This window comes from Stenella coeruleoalba, assembly GCF_951394435.1.
Source record: "Stenella coeruleoalba genome assembly, chromosome: 19".
NCBI lineage: Eukaryota > Metazoa > Chordata > Mammalia > Artiodactyla > Delphinidae > Stenella > Stenella coeruleoalba.
The window spans coordinates 50373108-50394553 of record NC_137165.1 but is presented as its reverse complement, the minus strand read 5'-3'; the positions used below and the strand labels follow the sequence as shown (position 1 = coordinate 50394553).

Genomic DNA, 21446 nt, shown 5'->3' with positions numbered 1-21446 from the left:
GCAGAACTGAAATTAAATAAAACCAAAGTATATGAAGAGTTTTTGCAGAGCTTTTGGTTGCATGCTGACATAAAGGGTTGATAGGATTGATAGGACATCAGATCGAGAAAAACAAGGAGCAAAGCTGAAGGTTCTAGAGTAGATTTTCAGACTTGGGTTATCCACTTACGTCCATCATCTGTGCTGGGTGCAGGGGACACCCAGATGGAGAAGACAGGTCCCTGGCAGCAGGGATGCGTAGGAGGGGGACCATCCTGTGAGCACATAATTGCAGCACAGTGGCTTAATGCTAAGCTGGAGTGTTGATCAGGTGCCCTGGGAACAAAGGGCCTTCGGAGGGGCTGACGTTCCCACAGGGCGAGAGAGCAGCCCGTGCAGTGTCAGGGAGGAGAGGAACATGCTGCTCCGGAGGACCCACAGGTAGCCTAGTGTGGCTGGAGATGGAGCTGAGATCTAGGCAATGCCAGATCACAGATGGCATGCACACCCTGCTAAAGCTTCCAGATTATTCTAGAAGCTGTTGCACCATGCGGGGATGTTCCGCATGGGTCAGCGTGTCCTGCTTTCAGCTCAGAACTGTCGCTGGCCCTTGCCACCCACATCCTGAGTGCTATGCTCCCGTCACACCTGTACCCCAGCCCACCACTCCCATGCTGCCCAGAGCTCCCTGAATCTTTCAGGGAAGAACTGCCCCCACCAGGCTGGGTACAGCACCCTTTATGTGCCTTGAAAATAGCTTGTGCTTTCTCATCTTGGCACTTGCTCTGGTTACTGACCGTGCTGTCAGCTCCTTGGGCAGCTGCCTCGCCACCGCGTCTTTAGCCCTTGGGCCAGGCATCTCTGGAGGGAGGGAGTGACACCAACAGATTCAATTTTGGGGGGTCCTGACACACAATTTGAGGGGCTCAGTTGAAGCAAAAGGAAACACACACAGAACTGGGAGAGACCTCTAAGTGGGGCTGATGGCTGGGCTGTATCTGCTTTGTGGTAAAGGTGCTTCTGGTGAGAAGGAGAGGGAGAGAGGGAGGGAGGCATCCTTGGAGCCCTTGACCCCGGGGAAAAGGGGCTTTTCAGGGAGAGGGAATGAAGGGAGAACCTCAAGGAAAGAGCACCAGTGGTTGGGGACGTGGGTTTACCTCCTGGCCCGCAGACCAAACATGTCACTGAGGAGCAGGGTTTACACTAGCTCGGCTTCTCTGAACTGCTGGAGGCTCTGAGCCCTGGGTGCCTCCTTCGCACCCTGTCCAGAGGAAGCTTGTCAGCTCTTCCTCGGCTCAGAGCCCAGGAAGTCTGTGCATTGGCGAGGCAGAGTTGCCTCTGTTAACAGTTGCCTGGGGTCATTTGTTGGGGCATCCATGCCACTCCTTCTCCTGCCTCGTTCCCCCATGCTGCCCACCCAGAGTGAAGCCGAAATGTTCTGGGGAAATGAAAGTGCTATGAATGTGCAGGCTGTGGCCAGGCCGGTGAGTCTGAGCGCACAGGTGGTGTCGGGCGTGCAGGGGGGAAGGGAGTGGCATCTGGCCGATCCTTTGGGTCCACAGCGCAGGGACAATTAAACTCTCTGTCTCTCACTTGTGGTGACAGGATTCAGCAGGAGGACAGGGAAATGAAACTGGAAAGAAGAATTCAGTAAAAACAGTCTTCCAGGGGACTCTCGCCGCTACAAGATCTTGGCTTCAGAGAATTTTTCAAAAGGGCATATTCCAGACTGAGTATTCGTTTTCTGTCACCTTCACTTACTGCGAGGAGATTGAGGTAAGCCCTGCCGAGTGCAGGGAACCCAGTGGGTCTTGTTTGCAGAATGGGCAGCTGCTCCCCTAACAGGACCCAAGGGCACGGGCACCCTGGTGGGTGGGCCATGGTCCCCACACCGATGGTGAGGCTGCTGAATGGTGAGGACAGACCTTGTTGGGCTGGCGGGGAGGGGCATTCGAGTCTGATCCAGTGCTGAGGTTATGAGTCAGGTTTATGATGTTGAAAGTGGAAGAATAAGATGGAAGCAAGAGCTACTTGAAAGGGAAACTGGGCAGAGTGGCGTCTGAATGTGAGGAAACTGGAAATCAGTTCCAAAATGTTGGGAGGCAGGGAGGGCTTCCAGAAACCGAGGTGTGGACAGAATCTTGTGCCACTGAGGAGGAAGAGGGAGGGCCTAAAGACTGTTGGCTCCAGGACAAAGTTCTAGAAAGTGATATAAGCAAACCAACCAAATGGCCCTCTGACGTCATCAAACCAGACTTCAATAGGCTGTTGCCTTCCAGGGATACTTTAATGGAGTCATTATAAAATCATATAGCTGAGACTGTGCATGAGCAGAGACAAATGACTCTCACTCCATCTCAGACTTCTTCAAACTTATTACCTATCTACACAGAGGGGAGAAGATCATTAATCCAAATACCCAGAGCCCAGAACTCTGACCACTCACCCTCACCGGGGCAGAGTCTAAGGTCAAAACAAGGAAAACATACATACATCTTGAACTTGGTTTAGAAGTTTTGCTGTTGGCAGTGGAATGGGTGTAGCAAGTCTGGAGCTATGTTGTGTGTACTCTAAGGCTGAGCAGATGGACACAGGGTTGCTGCTGTTGGAAGCCCAGGTTCTTTCTTACTGGAGGAGGGACGTGTGGACCAGGGGAGAGAGGAGGCGGTCTGTGGTTTGGAAGGAGCTAGAGGTATAGTGTGAACTCATGATTTAAAAAGCAACAACAGGTAAAAGACCTGTACTAATAAAACTATGAGACACTGATGAAAGAAATCAAAAATGACACACACAGATGGAGAAATATACCATGTTTTTGGATTGGAAGAATCAATATTGTGAAAATGACTATACTACCCAAAGCAATCTACAGATTCAATGCAATCCCTATCAAATTACCAGTGGCATTTTTTACAGAACTAGCACAAAAAATCTTAAAATTTGTATGGAGACACAAAAGACCCTGAATAGCCAAATCAATCTTGAGGAAAAAAAAATGGAGCTGGAGGAATCAGACTCCCTGACTTCAAACCATACTACAAAGCTCCAGTAATCAAGACAATATGGTACTGGCACAAAAACAGAAATATAGATCAATGGAACAGGATAGAAAGCCCAGAGATAAACCCATGCAACTATGGTCAACTAATCCATGGCACAGGATGCAAGGATATACAATGGAGAAAAGACAGTTTCTTCAATAAGTGGTGCTGGGAAAACTGGACAGCTACATGTAAAAGAATGAAATTAGAATACTTCCTAACACCATACACAACAATAAACTCAACATGGATTCGAGACCTAAATGTAAGACTGGACACTATAAAACTCTTAGAGGCAAACATAGGAAGAACACTGTTTGACATAAATCACAGCAAGATCTTTTTTGACCCACCTCCTAGAGTAATGGAAATAAAAACAAAAATAAATAGGACCTAATGAAACTTAAAAGCTTTTGCACAGCAAAGGAAACTATAAACAAGACGAAAAGACAACCCTCAGAATGGGAGAAAATATTTGCAAACGAGTCAATGGACAAAGGATTAATCTCCAAGATACATAAACAGCTCATGCAGCTCAATATTAAAAAAACAAACAACCCAACCAAACAATGGGCAGAAGACCTAAACAGACATTTCTCCAAAGAAGACATATAGATGGCCAAGAAGCACATGAAAAGCTGCTCAACAACACTAATGATTAGAGAAATGCAAATCAAAACTACAATGAGTGTCACCTCACACCAGTTAGAATGGGCATCATCAGAAAATCTACAAACAACAAGTGCTGGAGAGGGTGTGGAGAAAAGGGAACCCTCTTGCACTGTTGGTGGAAATGTAAGTTGATACAACCACTAAGGAGAACAGTATGGATCTTCCTTAAAAAACTAAAAATAGAATTACCATATGACCCAGCAATCCCACTACTGGGCATATACCCAGAGAAAACCATAATTCAAAAAGACACATGCATCCCAATGTTCATTGCAGCACTAGTTACAATAGCCAGGTCATGGAAGCAACCTAAATGCCCATCGACAGACAAATGGATAAAGAAGATGTGGTACATATGTACGATGGAATATTACTCTGCCATAAAAAGGAACGAAATTGGGTCGTTTGTGAAGACATGGATGGACATAGAGGCTGTCATACAGAGTGAAGTAAGTCAGAAAGAGAAAAACAAATATCGTATATTAACACATATATGTGGAATCTAGAAAAATGGTACAGATGAACTGGTTTGCAAGGCAGAAATAGACACAGATGTAGAGAACAAACGTATGGGCACCAAGGAGGGAAAGCGGGGGTGGGGTGGTGGTGGTGGTGGGATGAATTGGGAGATTAGTATTGAGATATATACACTAATATGTATAAAGTAGATAACGAATAAGAACCTGCTGTATAATAAATAAATAGCAACAACAGGGGCTTCCCTGGTAGCACAGTGGTTGGGAGTCCGCCTGCCAATGCAGGGGACACAGGTTCGAGCCCTGGTCCAGGAAGATCCCACATCCGTGAAGCAGCTGAGCCCCTGCACCACAACTACTGAGCCTGCACTCTAGAGCCCGCGAGCCACACTATTGAAGCCCACGTGTCTAGAGCCCGTGCTCCACAACAAGAGAAGTCACCACAATGAGAAGCTGTGCACTGCAACAAAGTGTAGCTCCTGCTCGCCGCAACTAGAGAAAGCCCGTGCACGGCAGCGAAGACCCATCGCAGCCAAAAATAAATAAATAAATATTGTAAAAATTAAAAAAATAAAAAGCAACCACAGTTCCTGACTCCATCCACTGAAAGGGCCTCGAGATTGTGACACCGAGGTCCGTGAGCACACCCAGAGCCCTAGTCATGGCTTCTAAATGTCATTTCCCGTGAAAAACAAACCAAAACAAAACCCCCCCAAACCTGTGCTTCTGGAAGGAACAGCAGATTCTAGAGGTGGGGCTGAAGAAGTGAAAGGCCAGCCTGAAACACCTTGTATTGCCAGAAAGTAGAAGTGCTTGAAGTCTAGTGGTGACATGTCACAAGGAGGCAGGACTAGATCCAAGGTGATATCCTAGGTTAGATCCTGGATGGTAAAAGGATGTTCATGGGAAAAAAGTGGTGAAATCCAAATAAAGCCAGTAGTTTTGTTCGTGGTAATCTAGCAATGCTAATTACTTAGCTTTGACAACTGTACTATGGCTACGTAACGTGTTAGCACTCGGGGAAATTGGGCTGAGAGTATCTGGAACTCTCCATACTAACTCTGCAGTATTTCCGTACATCTAAAATTATTACATTTTTAAAAAAAGGAGACAGAAGCTAGCTTGCAGGGGTTCCCACTATCCAAATCTGAGGCAATTGGAGTATCACAATGAGTAATGACCAGAAGAGGATTATCATGTTAGAGATTATCGTATTAGGTGGAGTAAATCAGACAGAGAAAGACAAATACCATATGCTGTCACTTACATGTGGGATCTAAAATACAACACAAATGAACTTATTTACTAAACAGAGACAGACTCACAGACGTAGAGAACAGACTTGTGGTTACCAAAAGGGAAAGGGGGTCTGGGAGGGATAAATTAGGAGTTTGGGATTAACAGATACAAACTACTAATATATAAAATAGGTAAACAAGGCCCAACTGTATAGCACAGGGAACTATATTCAATATCCTGTAGTAAACCATAATGGAAAAGAAAAAAACTTTGTCATCATCATAACAGAAAGGAAAACAGAAAAGGCCAGAGAACTCTTCTAGAAAAGAGACATGGTAACTAAATGCAGTGTTTGTCCGTCAGTTGGATCCATGACCCAAACAGTCAGGAAGGACACCTGTGGACAATGAGAGAAATGTGGACATGGACCCTTCCTCGAGAAAGGTCACACCCACGTGAACTGGCCTCAGCATGACACCTGTACTACCATGTGTAGCAGAAGGGACATGGTGTTGGGGATGCCTGCCCAGGACTTATGGGCCAAGGGACATGACGTCTGCAACTTCCTTCCGATGGTTCAGCAGAGAAAATGCCTATTTCTAGAGAGACTAAAGGGAGCACAAAAGAGAAAGAGATAAAGCAGTCGCTTTAAACACTGGGGAGCCTAGCTGAAGGTATATGAGTGTCCTTGCGCTGTCATTGCAACTTTCTGTTAAGTTTGAAACTTCTTGAAATAAAACAATGGAGGGAAATCCTTTCAGGTTAAAAACCAGTTACACAGTGGAAGAGACTGTAGAGATGACCTGTCCCAGTCAGGACCCTTCGTTTTATAAGGCTAAGGTGGGTTGCCCTGACACACCAGTGACACAGCAGACCATTGACAAAGATGAGTCAGAACCCAGGTGTCTTTGAAGCGCTGTGCATAATCATCTTCCTTCATAGAATTCCACTGTGGCATCTAGGTGTCCTAGTGGCTGTCCCTTACTTGTGGGTTTTGCAGGTCTGGAGGCGACTGGTGGAAATAAACTTCCCTGCAGAGCATGGCTGGAAGGAATCCTTGCTGGGGGACATGGAAGGGAGGCTCAAACAGGTACTGAAAGTCGGGGGATGTTCTTTTTGGAAGTCGGTAAAACCAGACCGTGAGAAGCAACCAAGACACGTGATGACTGCATTTGAAGGGACAGGGCATGGGGTTCATATGACTCTGTCATATGATTTCTGATTCAGCCTTAATAGTTTGACTGCAGATGGTATTCCAGAGAAGAATAAGGGCACAAGGTCTGGGCACCAGGGGAACCCTCAGCATGCATGGGGTTCTAATTGGCACTAACCCTATATGCGGTGGCTCTAAGTGGCCTGTTGGTGACAAGAGCCTTATTAAACCCAGTGACAAGTGGGGACAACACAAAATTGCTCCCCATTTTTAATTAAGGCCTGTGACCCTAGAAAATTCGGGTTTTAAAAAATGGGATATGAGGGTTTTCTACGCAACTGTTAAATGGATCTTTTTAGGAAAAGAGAAGCAAAGAAGAAACCTTTTTTAATTAATTAATTTTAAAAATTTATATTTTTGTTATACATTTATTTTATTTATTTTTGGCTGCGTTGGGTCTTCATTGCTGCGCAGGCCTTCTCTAGTTGCGGCGAGCGGGGACTACTCTTCGTTGCAATGTGCGAGCTTCTTATTGCGGTGGCTTCTCTTGTTGCAGAGCACAGCCTCTAGGCGTGCAGGCTTCAGTAGTTGTGGCACGCAGGCTCGGTAGATGTGGCACGCAGGCTCACTAGATGTGGCTTGCAAGATCTAGAGCGCAGGCTCAGTAGTTGTGGTGCATGGGCTCAGTTGCTCCGCGGCATGTGGGAATCTTCCCGGACCAGAGCTTGAATCCATGTCCCCCGTACTGGCAGGCAGATTGACAGCCACTGCGCCACCAGGGAAGCCCTTTTTTTTTTTTTTTTTTTTTTTAAATTTACCTGCTTTTGCAAGCTGCTGAGCCGGATGCTTTTTCTGCAAAGTGGGAATTTTAGCCTTCTTGGTCTTGTTTGAATTTTTGCCTTGTTGGTCTAATGGTTAGAGGCAGGGAGGACATGCTTAGCATGGGATGGGAAGAAGGTCAAAATAATGGGGAGCTGATACAGTAGTAGGAAAGTGAAAATTACTAGGGTGTTTTCATTCCATAGTGTCTGAGAGTGCAGCACCCCAAACCTATAACACCCTCATCTTCCCTTCTTGCAGGAGAAGCCTCTCTCCCAGATCTCTGCCTTCTGTAGCACTAACTGGGATGCTGCAGGTGCAGAAGACAGTGTGTCGAAACGCTTTGAGATGTGTGCCATTGAAGCCGTGAGCTCGATCTGCCAGGTGAACAACCTTTCCCACTCAAGAATTGCGTTTGGGTTCACACCTGCCTTCTGTCTTCATCAACTAAAGGCTATTAAGTGCCGCTGGTTCTGAGACCCTGCACCAATGCAAAGAATGGGCTCTGGGCATCCCCCTCCCCAGCCTGAAATCCAGTACCCTGTACCCACTCCTTGAAATGCCACTCAGCTTCCTGCTACTGCATGGTATCATAGCAGTTAACGGGTGACCTCCAGAAATCTCACAGGCTGCTCCTAAATGCCCCATTATTATCATTGCCACCTACCCAGCCTTTGCTTTATTGCTTGCTAATAACACTTGCTTAGCATGCAGTAGAAGACCCCAAAGGTTAGCAAAGCATTATGGAAGAAAAATGTATGAAGTTGAAAAGATTTTATCAATTCACTTAGAAAGAGAATTAAAATTTATGTGTTGTTTGTAGGTAGCTTTACAAGAATTACAGTTAGGAATACAAAGGATACCAGTATTAATGGTTTACTTGTATTATGTTTGATGTTTTTCATAATGTGAAAGTCCCAGGAAAAATGTAGAAACTGGCATTGAGCCAGAGGAAAGAGGGGTGACTTGTGGGTTGTGTCTGTATCTGTCTGTCGGTACCTGTTTCCGCATCCCCAGTATTCATCACTTACGGAGACAGTGCACAGGAAAATGGAAGTGCCCTAAGAAAAGTTAAGCATTTTATTTATAATTGGTTTTTTTGAGGCTTTGTAAAACTAGTTATGAGGGATTTCTGAAATGCTGTTGGGTGGGTAATTTACTTCTGTTATTCAAAAACAAACCAACCAGAAAAACCTTCTAAATATCCCTCTCTTTATTCATTTTCTTGTAGTCTCAGACCAGTATCCTTGAGAAAATCTCTTATAACGACTTGAGGAAATGTGGCACCCTTGTGTCTGCTGTGATCACTAAGTCCTGGCCGAGAAGTAGAGGGGAATTTGTAGATGACTTAGGTGAGGTTTTGAATCACCTGCTCACTTGGCCAGAAGTCAGTCATCTCCTCAAGTTGTATGGTATGTTCACAGAGGGTGCTGGGAACATGTGCTCTGTCCATTGGTGCCTCCTGACCCAAGGGTAGGGCAGAGTATTTGACCTGTGAGTCAGTTCGAATGGGTTGATGTTTGCCAAAAGAAGCAGGCTGGATGGAAGGACCCAGGAAGGTTCATAGTATCTTGTATTGTAATTGAGAGCTAACACTGAAATCCACCATTCATAGAATAGCTGCTGAACACCAGCTACCATGCTGATGTCTTATACTTGAAGTGGTCCTGAGGCTCCTCAGACAAAGAAACTGAGGTGGAGAATGTAATAGGACTTACCCAAGGTCTTGCCAAGAATAAGTGTTAAGAACTGAAATCAAAACCCAAGTGTGTCTGAGTCTAAAACCCTCTCTTTGTTGTTCTGAGATCCATATAAATGTCCGATCCAATACTGGTGACCTTAGCAAAAACTAAGTACTGCCTGATTTTTCCACCCGTACATTCCATGACCCAAGCGTTTGTGACCAAAGAGGGAGAGATGTGTATTTCCCTAAAAACATTATATTCAGGTTTATGTGTGAGTCGTTAGATTCAGATCTAGTGGAAAAGCACCACAGTTAGATTATTTTGCGTCTCAGTTTCATCAAATTACTGGGACAGCCTTAAAACAAAAAGCTAAGTTTCTTCAATGGCAGGGTTGTTGTAGCGATAAAATAAGAAGATTGATGTGGAATTCCTATGTAATGATTAAAAACTACTCATTTGAAAATATTACATTTGTGTCTTTTAAATTAATAGACCTTATATTTTAGAGCAGTTTAAGTTGATAGAAAAATTGAGCAGAAAGTACAGAGATTTCCCATATTTAGCCCCTCCACACACACAGTTTCCTCTATTATTAATGTCTTGCTTCAGTGTGGTACAATTGTTATAACTGATAGGCCAGTACTGATATGTTATTAATAACTAAAGACCAATGTTTACATTGGGTTTACTCTGGTACTTTCTGCGGGTTTTGACAAATGTTTAAGGATGTGCATCCACTATTACCGTATCATACCGAATAGTTTCACTGCCCTAAAACCTTGTGTTCCACCTGTTCATCCCTCCCCTCTCCCCTCTTCTACAGTTGTGCCTTTTGCAGAAAGTGATATGGTTGGAATCACACACTCTGTAACCTTTTCAGATTGGCTTCTTCGTTTAGCAACATGCATTGAAGGTTCCTTTTCATACCTCACTTCTTTTTACCACTGAATAATGTTCCATTATGTGAATGGACCACAGTTTGTCCATTCACCTACTGAAGAACATCTTGGATACTTCCAAGATTTTGCAATTGTGAATAAAGCTGCTTTATTTGCTTTTAATGGCATGACCCAACTGTATGACCCTAGTATGACTGGGAGAGAAACCTTCTGGTGGTTAAGTATGTTTGAAAATTTTGCCCTCTAAATTGATCCTAAAATTCACATTCAACATTTTGCAAGATAGCCAAGATGTGTAGAGTATAGCCATTACACTGATGTTTATCTTGTTTCCATGTGCTGTGATGATGCCTCCTTAAGACCACGTAGATAACCCTCACGGGGTGTCAGTGCATCCCTAGTGCAGTTTATTTTTCTCTAAGCGTTCTCAAGATGGGAGATTTTAAAGGCGGTGATGTCTAGTTTAAGAAAGATATTCAGTATACTGAAGAGGGCACAGGTTTAAAATAACTGAGAAATGTGGTTCTCCTGGCTGACTTTGGTCATTTGAGGAATCGTCTTCATGAAGAAGGAAGTCCTTTGGGAGATGAATTTGGGTGAGATGTAAACCTCCTGGGCAAAGCAGGATCGAGGGATGTGAGAAGCACATCTGGAAACACGGAATGACTCTGCTTTATTGTATGGAAGTTGGGTCAGAGCAATGAGGAAGTTACTGGGAATTCAATAACGTGGGAAGGAAGTGGGATGCCCACGTTTTAACTCTGTTCTTAACTTGATCAGGAACCAATGACAAAATATTAGAAAATATTACCGATGAAGGGAAGAAGTTGATGGCCACTGCTGACTCTGTGTTCAGAAAAGTTACTAATGACCTCATCAGTGGAGCGATTTTAGTTGGACAACTGGAGCTGATCATAAAACACACCAATCAGTTCCTTGACATCTGGCAGTTAAGTAAGTTGAGATGTGGACTTCAGGCTCATGAGGGGTTAGACGGTAAGAAGCGTCTGTGTTTGCCTGTGTGTCTTGTAGAGGGGCGATCTTTGTCGTCTTTATGATTAGTGGCTCTTCTCGCCAGGAAGTTGACAGGCGATGGCTTCTAATCCTTAGGAAAATAATGGGAAAGTGATAAAATACTGACTGTGTCAGAGCACTGGCTGTTTTTATCCCATGCTGCTGACACGGGGACATCTTGGAGTGGCCCTGCACGCAGCCCCCTGCGTCACCCTCCACATAGCTCAGCACGTGGGGCATGTTCATGTGGGTGGAAGAAATGTCTTGCTACAAGCGAATGTTTGTGTGTTCTACTGGTTTCCTTTTCTTTTTTTTTCAGGGAGTACAAGTCTTCCAGCCCATGAGAAAAGACACGCTATGAAGGAAGTGCTGAGTCTCAGAAAGAATGAACTAGTCACTCTAAAGAATGAGAAAACATATGTTGACTCTCTCCTGAAGTTGTATGGGAGGGTAAAAGACCTGATTAAAGGTGATATTCTTAAGCATTAAAATAAACAAAATTGAGGGGTCCCCAGGGGAGAATGGTCAAAAGAGAATATGATAAAAATGTATCACAGTAGCAGCCTTTTATCTTGGACGGGAGCCTTTTTTAAATGTGTTAATTTTTAACAAAGTTAAAATTTTTTTGGCGATTACTGCCATATCTCTAAATAGCATGCTTAAATATCTCCTTGATTTTTCAGGTTTAAGCATTATCCATGTTAAATGTTAAATCTCCTTATTTTTCCAATTTCTGCCTTACACACATAACCTTTCCAACCTCCCTTTCCTCCAATTTTATCATAATTTTAATTAGATCAGTCCTCAGGGTTTAAATAGTCACGACTGTGTAAATGCACTGTTCATACCTGAGCCATGAAACATACCATGATTCTCTTCCATTTCTTGTGCAAACTGTTTTCTCTAGATTTAAAATTCTTGTCTTGTCCTATGCTTTGTTTTCAATGTATTTGTTTTTAAATTCAATCCCAGACTCTTTACCAACCATTTGAATTTCCTCACAAGGCAATCAGTTTGACTTTTCAGAAGGACTCTCCCCAGACTGGAGGGATGCAGTCCTAGGGATGTCCTGCTTCTGTCCTCGGCTGGATCTGTGTCCTGGGTCCCATGGCTCCCTGCTTTCACTCCTGTGTTTTAGTGAAACACACCCTCTGGTCCCTCCTGAGAAGGGGGCACAGGAGTCGTTGCCTGTCTGAAAATGTCTGCCCGTACATGAGATCTGTTGTTTGGTGCAGAGGTACAGACTGGAAACGTTTTCCTTCAGGATTTGGGATTTGTGGCTCCATGGTCTCTGCAGGGTCGCTGTTGAGAGTCAGATGTGATTCTTATCCTTCGTGGATGACATATTTTCTCTCTCAGGAAGCTCTTGATATCTTTTTGTCCCCCTTATTCTGAAATTTCCTAATGATGTGCCTTGGAATGGGTCTGTTTCCCATCTGTTGTACTGGGCATAATTAAGTGGGTCTTTCTAATCTGGAAATCCAAGTCCTTGAGTTCTGGGGAAACTTCTTGTGTTAGTTAAGTGGTTACTTTTTCTCTTGCTGGAATTCACAGTTGGATGTGTGATCTCCTGGAATGGTCATCTGACTTCCATACATTTTCTCTCCTATTTTCCATCTCTTTGTGTTTTGTTCTGCTTTCTGAGCAGTTTCCTTAATTTGACCTTTTAACGTTTCCAGTAAATTTTTAAATTTCTCTTCTTATGTATTTAATTTATAAGAACTCTTTTTTTCCTCTGAGTGATCCTTTTTCTCTGCTATCTTGTTCTTGTTCATGGTTGCAGTATCATATCTTTCTGAGATTATTGATATTTTTGATTTAGAGGTTTTCTTTTTCTTTATCTTGAATAGTTTCCTATTTCCTCCGAGTTGCTTTTATCTCTTGGTATGTTTTAATATCTATTTTTCATGTTAAAGACTTTCCCCATCTGTCTAGAAATGCTTGTTTATCTGTTTATATTAAGACAGGTGCCTAACATGCTAATGGAGGATTCTGAGGGTGGCGTGGCTAGGCTTTGAAATAGCCTGTATCTTTAGCTCCTCTCTCTTGGGCTGCTTAGATTGCCAGTCTCTTGCTTGGAAGGTATAGGCCCCGCTGCCAGGTTTCTGGGAGTCAAGAGAGAAATGAGGTCTGGAGGATTCTCAGCATCCAATATGCACATCTAGTCTTACTGCCTTCCTTCTCCCTGTATCCTCTGTTCTCCTTTCTTCTTAAATTTAATGGTACGTACCGTCTGTTAGCTTCCTGACAAAGCATACGTGCCTGGAAATGCCTTTATTCTGCCATATACCTGAGACCCCCAATCCAGAGAGCCCTCCGTGTTATCCTGTCTAAAATATAAACCGCCCATTGCTTGCCAGGGTGGAGGAGGTGCCATCAACCTGCCGTATGGAACGGGTGGGGATGAAAATGAGGCTATTTGATGACTTCTTAAGCAGACTTTCAGCCCAGTCCTCCTTATTTTATCACCACCTCCCAAATTTCAGTTACCTGTGCAGCCAGTGTCTGTGCATTGGGGGAAGTCTGTGACACCAGACACGTGGCAGACTCAGATTTCCCCACCATGGGCTAAGACCCCACGTTCTGAGGCTTAAGACGTCATTTACCCCCTAGCACATCTGCTTTTCAAGTTCCAAAATTTTGTTGCTGTGATCTCCTTTTCTGTCCTTCCCAGCCCTGTTGCTTTATGGCTTTTGAACAACAATCTCTTTTCTATCATTGGAACAGAATATGGGGAGGGAGTGGAAGCATGTGCAGATGTCAGACTGTCATCTTCTCCCAGAAGTTGCAAAGCTTTCTTTGTCATGAAAATTGACGAGCTAGGTGAGGGTGGAGACTTAGGGATTCTTACTGAGAACAATGCCAGCAAGTGTGTTCACTTGCATTTCCTTAAGAGCAGCGAGGGGAGTAAAAACTGGGAAAGTAAAATGAAATGATATCATGAATAGAGGTTTCACTTTTGACATTCTCTTATGGTTTCAAAAGTGGATTTTGGAGAGATTGCTGAAAGACATTCGGAAGACCTCAGCGGGAAAAGATTAAACCAAGTCGTGATGGTGAACTTGTCAGCCACCTCCCTCGACTCAACGTGGACAACGCATTACAACCTGAGCCCTGCAGTCCAAGAAATGGCCAGAAATGCAGACTTGCTGAAGGACAGCCACGTCTTCCAGGTCTTCTGGACAGAAGCCGCCCAGGAGCTGAGTGAGCCAGAGGAGGAGCTGGAAAGGAAACTATTCCACCCTGAAGAGATGTATCAATGTTTATATGGCCCTTGTTTCAAAAGGTTTACGAAACTGTATCAGGATCTGAAGTCAGGGGAAGTCACCTTTGGGGAAATCGATGACATCTTCAAAAACTTTGTGAATAAATACAGCGACCTAACTAAAGACCTCCAGACCATGTGTGCTCTGTACCCCAGTGACCAAAAAGATTGGATCAAGGAGCGAGTCCGGCAGATCGAGGAATACCATCACCTGCATCAGGCTGTCGACTCAGCCAAGGTCATCTTGAAGGTCAAAGAGAATTTGGCCCTGACCGGCGACTTTGGTGTTCTCCACATCTTACTAAGCTTTGTAAGTTATTTACTGGGGACTACTGGGGGTGGGGGTGGCGGGGATGCCACTCTCGAGCTCTTAAAAACTGGGCAAGATGATTCCGCAGCTTCCTTCAACGTTATTTGTATTTTATTCGATGCCTGCATATTCCAAGGGCTTCGTTCTTACCTTTGTTTACCAACAGTGCGACTGTTTTGGCTAGTGAGGGTTTCCTTGGATCGGCAGGAGGATCGTGAATTTAGGAAAAGGCAATGATCCTCTTTTAGTCATCAGGTATTTGTAAAGAGTCACCTGAGCTCTTTAGGTTCTAAAAGCCATTTGTTTTGTCAGCTCTGCACATCTAGTGCTTACCTGGGAGCGGCACGTGGTACATTATCTGTTACGGTTAAGAAGTGAGTCTTCTGCTTTCTGATTTTTTTAGGTGAGCATTTATAAGGTATATGGTGACCTATATTATTGTATAGACAGGTATGATGGGGACTGGCACATGTAAGCTTGAAGCCCAGCAGCGTGTTTTTGAGTAGGTCACTGTCCTGGTCCTTCTATTCTTTACCTAGAAAATAGAAAAAATTACAAGGTGCACCTGGCAGGGTTCTGTGTAGGTTTGCTTAGCAGAATGCCAGGTGCGGAGGAACTGTAGTTACTATGGATCGAGGCGGGACAGAAGAGCGGCTACAGTGTCCAATCTGGGATAAGAGCTTTATGCACCTGCCAATCCTGGAAGCTTGGTGGGAAGGACTGTTGGGACGGTCAACATTGTTGTTTTGGGGGGTCCAGGAGCCAGTTCCAGTGCACATACAACCTTCTCTTGCAGACTCTCTTTGACAACTTGCTTTGATGACTTTTTTAGACTGTCTTGGACAACTTTCGCCATGAAAAACTGGACCGGATCAACCAGCAGCTTATCCGTGCCAAAAAGCTGCTGCAGGACGTCAATGAGACCCGGTGTCAGTGTCTGAAGGAGCTGTCCCGGAGGAAGGAGTTCATCAGCTGGGTCCGGGAGGCTCTCGGAGGTACAGTCCATCACTGTGGTGGCCGGAAGTCTGGAGCATGTTTAGATGGTTCATAGGGTGGTCTTCCTAAACGTGTGGGCAGCCCCTCCCCTTGATCATGTTCTGAGTAAAGGACCATGAGATGCCATCTGCATTTTTTAAATTAAAACATTTTAATTGAAATGTATTTGCCAGGTAGCATTGTGTAAAGTTAGGGTGTATGGCACATTGATTTGCTACATTTATATCTTGTAATATGATTGCCATTGTAACAATAATTAGCCCCACTGTCACGCCCTGTAATTCTCCTTTCATCTTAGTGATTGTAATAATTAAGTCTAGTCTCTTAGCAAGTTTTCGTCTGTATTCTTTGGTAAATGTGCAGGGTGTGCCTCGTTGATTGTAGGTAGCATTTATTTCAGGACAGTATAGCTCATTTTCTGGTGTAAAAACTATTTCCTTGGCTACTTTTTTTCCCTCTCACTCTGGACGCTTGCTGTGAACAGCAAGGGATCATTTTCTTTAAAATTGTGTCCCTTTAGCTTTTTCCTCCAGTTGATTTTTACTAGAAGCCAAGGCGAACTTGTCTTGGCTTAATCACCTCTTCCTGTCGTTGTGCAAGGGCTTGGCAGTCTTTTTAACTCTGTGGCTTTGGTGACTTTAGCAGAATTAATTCATGGACGGGAGATGGAGCCAGGGAAGAGGGAAGGTGGACAGCCCTGGTGTGCAGGGACAGGGGAGGGGCCGCCTGCTCAGCTCATCACAGACTCGCTGCTTTCAGCTATGGGCTCCTCGGGCCACAGTGATGCACAGATTTTGATTAGCGAGCAGCCATTTTTTATAGATAACTGTCAACATGTTACTGTTTTTTTCGTAACGAAATGGCAATATTGTGTGATTATATGAAGTAAGGTACACAAAAGCCCCATGCAATGCCTGGACGTTGATGCTGTTCAGTAAGGTCAGGTATTGGTCAGCAGTATCAACATAAATGGCAAGAAAGAAAAAAATGCCCCAGGTTCTTATCGAAAGCAAAAAGTGGATAAAGCCCCTAAAAATCCACTGAGTATCCATTTATAGCTTCAGTAAGGACCATTGTCGCGGATTTGAGGCTCATGTCATCACGGGGTAGCCCTGCACTCACCTGCCTCTCCCTCCCCAGACATCACTGAGCTGAAGGTGTTCGTGGACTTGGCCTCCATCTCTGCGGGGGAGAATGACATCGACGTGGATCGGGTGGCTTGCTTCCACGATGCTGTGCAGGGCTTTGCACCCCTGCTGTATGAGCTGGACACGAGTGCGGGTTTCGATGAATTCATGCAACACCTGAAAGAGCTGTGGAAGGCTCTGGATAATGACCACCACCTGCCCCAAAAACTGGTGAGTCTTATTTCTGGCTCCAAAATAGATAAGTGTAATAAAGCATCGCTTAGAAACACTAGGGGCAGGACTGCAAACTATTGCACTCTCACATGGCAGGTTTTTAATGCAGTCATTTAAAAGGATGTTTAAAAACAGTTTCTTCCTATATGGAAATGCTTTCTCTGTCTTATTATGTTAGAAAATTGGATACAAAACTGCATGTAAATTAGAGTGATTTCTACTATGCGAAAAGAATGGGAAAAATAGACTGAAATATGTTAAAATGTTACCAGTGGTTTTCTCTTAATGGTGGTAATTGTTACTTAATTCTCTATACTTTTTGGTATTTTCCATACTTTCCGCAATTGGTACAGATTCAGTTTTAATCAGAAAAAATAAACATTTCACTGTAAGTTAAACCATCTGCACAGGGCCCAAGCAGGCCCATAGTATTGGGTTGGCCAAAAAGTTCATTCAGGTTTTTCTGTAAGATGTTCGGAAAAACCCGAACGAACTGTTTGGCCAACCCAGTACATAGCTTGTGTAACAGGGTGGCTGGAGCCCCACAGGGGATGGGGGAGGAAAAGAGGAATGGAAGGAGCAGCAGAGCTCACAGCCTTGTTATAGCCAGCATTATCCCCAGCTGGGGGTCCGGCAGAACGCTGCCTTCTCACAGAGAGCTGGGTTCATGCCTGTCCCTCCCCATCCATGCATCCAGGGCACCGGGTGAGAACACAGGGGAGCAGCCCATTGCAGCAACACCTCCTGACAAGTGTCCCAAGAGGGAGAGCCAAAGCCCGTGGCAGTGGTGGGCAGCGGGTGAGGGAGGCCCCCCCTGTGGGTGATGGCACGCTGAGCCAGAGAAGGGGAGGAGGAGTTTGCCCCTGGAAGGCAGAGGTGGAGAGAGTGGCAGGAAGAAGATCACCTGTAAGCTGCGGCCCATTTTCTCTCCTGTCCCAACAGTGTGACTCTGCCCGGAACCTGGAGTGGCTGAAGACAGTGAAGGAGAGTCACGGGTCTGTGGAGCTCTCATCCCTGTCCCTGGCGACAGCAATCAACAGCAGAGGCATCTATGTGATCAAGGCTCCCGCGGATGGCCAAAAGGTGAGCATTCACATCCCAGGCACAGCTGCAGGTGGCTCTTACAGGTTGCTGTCCTCAGGGGCGGGGGTGGGGGGGGGTCTCTGCCTCTCAAAAATGACCTCTGATTGTGTACTGTTCCACAGATTTCCCCAGACACAGTTCTACACTTAATCCTTCCTGAGGGCCACGGAGGCCACGAGGAGGTGCGAGACTACTCTTTAGAAGAGCTGAAGGAGCTTTTGAACAAATTGATGCTGATGTCTGGCAAGAAAGATCACAACAATGTTGAAGTCGTAGAGGTATTTTCTGAGGTAAGGGTTTGTATCTATGTTGGAGCAGGTATCCTATTCCCATCTGTTTGGGCTGAGGACTCTCACCGCTGAGGTGCCTGGGAAAGTCAGAAGAGTTTGAGTTTGTATTTATTTGTTTATTTTTAAATTTTATTTATTTTATTTATTTATTTTTGGCTGTGTTGGGTCTTCGTTGCTGCACGCAGGCTTTCTCTAGTTGCGGTGAGCGGGGGCAACTCTTCGTTGAGGTGCGCGGGCTTCTCATTGCGGTGGCTTCTCTTGTTACAGAGCACAGGCTCTAGGCGCACGGGCTTCAGTAGTTCTGGCTCACAGGCTCTAGAACGCAGGCTTAGTAGTTGTGGTGCACGGGCTTAGTTGCTCCGCGGCATGTGGGATCTTCCCGGACCAGGGCTCGAACCCATGCCCCCTGCACTGGCAGGCAGATTCTTAACCACTGCGCCACCAGGGAAGCCCTGAGCTTGTATTTAATTCATAGGAATCACTCTGCTCTTAAACCCATGGAGAGTGGAGCCAGTGGGTCTGCAGAATGCATGTATTCAGAAATCATGACCCAAAGAGATGTTGATTTACTCTGTAAATCAGCAAGCATCCCCAAGTACTTAACGATGTACATGGACATCCTTCATCAACATCCGAAGTAATCGTGATGAGAAAGGCATGTCGATTTATGTCATGGTCTCTCCTTTTGATTATGAGTTTTGTCCTTAAAGTTCATTTGTATTTTATAAATGGTTTCCTTTATCTTTACAACGTATCGCTTCCTAAAGAAGAGACTGTGGAAATGAGGAAGGAAGGCCTTCTGTGATCAGTCTCATGCTCGATATCACACAGTGAACCATGGAGAAAACACGAACCCCAGCCCTTCAAATTATCAATCTGTTTGTGTTATTCTAGACTGTTGTGTCCTTCTCTCTGCGGTCAGCTCTGTGACGTCTGCCTCCTGCTTCCATTTGCAACAGGTGTTTTGCAACGTGCAGAGGCTTGTCCAGTCCTTTATAAACCTGTACTCTGCCGGAAATATGCTGTTCAGGACCTGGACGGCCGAGGTGTACTGCTCCCCCCGGAAGGGTGCCTCCATCCGGATGGACTTCGGTCTGCAGCTCGTGCGCCAGCTCGTGGAGAGCGGGCCAGTCGCTGAGCTGCTCGAGACCCTCTGCCGGCAGATGGAGGACTTCCTGGACCAGTGGGAGAGATTCGTGGCAGAGAAGCGAGCTGAGCACTTTTACCTCAACTACTATACTGCCGAGCAGCTGGTTTACCTGGGCTCGGAACTCAGGAAGCAGGTGCCCAGCAGTGCCGCCCTCACCATGCTCTCCTTCATCAAAGGCAACTGCACCCCAAGGGACGTCTCGGAGGCCTGCCGGGGGCCCGATGGCAGGGCCATCACACACCAGGAGAGTACAGTGGTTGAAGAATTGCCACTGTTGCTCTTCTCTGAGTCCAGACTGGTGGACAAGCTGAGGGTCATCATGAAGCACTCGATGACGTGCATGAGTGTCTTCCTGCCTCACTGCCTGGACCTGGAGGCCCTTGGCCACTGTCTGGCTCGCCTGGCGAGGATGGCTGGGCCCCCTGTGCAGCGGGAGCTCCCCAGAGGCCTGCAGGACGGCCAGCCGAATCTCGTCGTCTGTGGCCACTCTGAGGTGCTGCCAGCCGCCCTGGCCATCTACATGCAAACCCCGAACCAGCCCCTGCCCACCTACGACGAGGTGCTGCTCTGCACCCCAGAGACCACGTTCGAGGAGGTGGCGCTGCTCCTGCGTCGCTGCCTGACCCCGGGCTCCCAGGGACTCAGGGTCTACAGCCTGCTGTACGCAGACCAGCTGAGCTACGAGGTGGCCTGCCGGGCGGAGGAGCTCTTCCTGAGGCTGTGCATGCAGCGCCACCAGGAGCACTACCGGCTCGTGATGGTCTGTGACCATGAGCGAGAGCACTGCTACCTCCCCTCAGCCTTCAGCCAGCACAAGGTTCTCATCACCCCCCAGGCGCCCCTCAAGGACATCCAGGCCTACCTGGCTCACCACTTCCGGGTCCCGGAACAGACCCCGTCAGCCGCTGCCACGTTCCGGGACCGCATGTGTGTTGGGATCGTGGCCTCGGAGAGAGCGGGTGTCGGTAATGATGGCTGCTGGGTCCCTAAGTCCCAGGGACCACCTGATGGCCCTTCCCTGTCCAATGGGGTGGGGGGTGAGCTCAGATGAGCCCTTTTGCAGGTGGGGAAACTGAGTCTCCAGAGGATTGACTCATCTGAAGTTGTAAATCGTGACCCATACTGGAGCGGGACACCGTTTCTCACATGGTTTCCAGCTTGGCTGAGCCATCTTCCCCCTTTAAACTAGCATCTCTGCAGTTTCCTCTTTTTTTTTTTTTTTTTTTTTAAGTCTGTTGGCTACTTTGGGGTTGATGTGGGTCCTGAGCGGGCTGAGGTATAATTACCCCATCTTGAGAAGAAACGGATGCCTCTGCCTTCAGTCACCATCATGATTTTCATTCTGTTGACTGTATCCCTTTAACATTACTACCTTCCTTCCAGTGAAAATTGCTCCCCGCCCCCGGGAGCGAACTCTGCTGTTTCTGTCCTTATGCTCAGACTGCCATCCTTAGTCCCAGGAAGCAGCAAGGATGGTGGGTGGGTAACAGCAAGGAAATCTGAGGGTTCGAACGTGCGTCCTTTAACCTGATGTTAGGTTGCATCGGTTTTGAATTTTGTACAAAGAGAAACGATTTGTAGTGACTCTTTCTGGTCATTCTCACTCTTGATCCGTAGCCCTGGCGCCTAATTTTTGTATGTTCACGTCACAGGAAGGTCTCTCTTTGTGAAGAGGTTGCACGGCCAACTGAAAATGAAGTTTAATGGAGAAAAAGTGCCTCTAAAAATTATTCGATTGATCAACCCTCAGGTGGATGAGAATGAAGTCCTGGGCTCCCTCCTGCCTTTCCTGGACGCCCGGTATCAGAGGAGACCCATTGTATTCCACTTTGACGTGACCTCTTCAGTAAGTGCCCGCAGGTTCTAGCTGAGTGGCCGTGCTGGGAAAGACACAGCTCCCACATCCTGCCTTGCCCCCTTCCCAGTATAAAGACTTGCTTCTTCGTACATGTATTGATACTCAGTATCATCGTTATCAAAGAGCTGAATAAGAGGGTCCTTAGGGTTGGGAGGA

At 46.0% G+C, this 21446-nt stretch overlaps 1 protein-coding gene across 9 annotated transcripts in view; it reads left to right on the top strand.

Moving 5' to 3' along the window:
* Nucleotides 1-21446, top strand: part of RNF213 (ring finger protein 213) — a 112787-nt gene that overhangs the window by 42843 nt on the left and 48498 nt on the right. For 8 of the 9 annotated variants that reach the window (XM_079906218.1, XM_079906211.1, XM_079906214.1 and 5 more), the window contains 13 exons: nt 1585-1755; nt 6408-6497; nt 7641-7763; nt 8611-8791; nt 10744-10959; nt 11297-11446; nt 13963-14552; nt 15385-15547; nt 16689-16906; nt 17852-17992; nt 18115-18282; nt 19242-20397; nt 21085-21278. In XM_079906218.1, coding sequence (XP_079762344.1) covers nt 1585-1755; nt 6408-6497; nt 7641-7763; nt 8611-8791; nt 10744-10959; nt 11297-11446; nt 13963-14552; nt 15385-15547; nt 16689-16906; nt 17852-17992; nt 18115-18282; nt 19242-20397; nt 21085-21278 — 3561 coding nt within the window. The remainder of the gene's footprint in view (nt 1-1584; nt 1756-6407; nt 6498-7640; nt 7764-8610; nt 8792-10743; nt 10960-11296; nt 11447-13962; nt 14553-15384; nt 15548-16688; nt 16907-17851; nt 17993-18114; nt 18283-19241; nt 20398-21084; nt 21279-21446) is intronic. The other variant, XM_079906213.1, reaches the window with a different exon arrangement.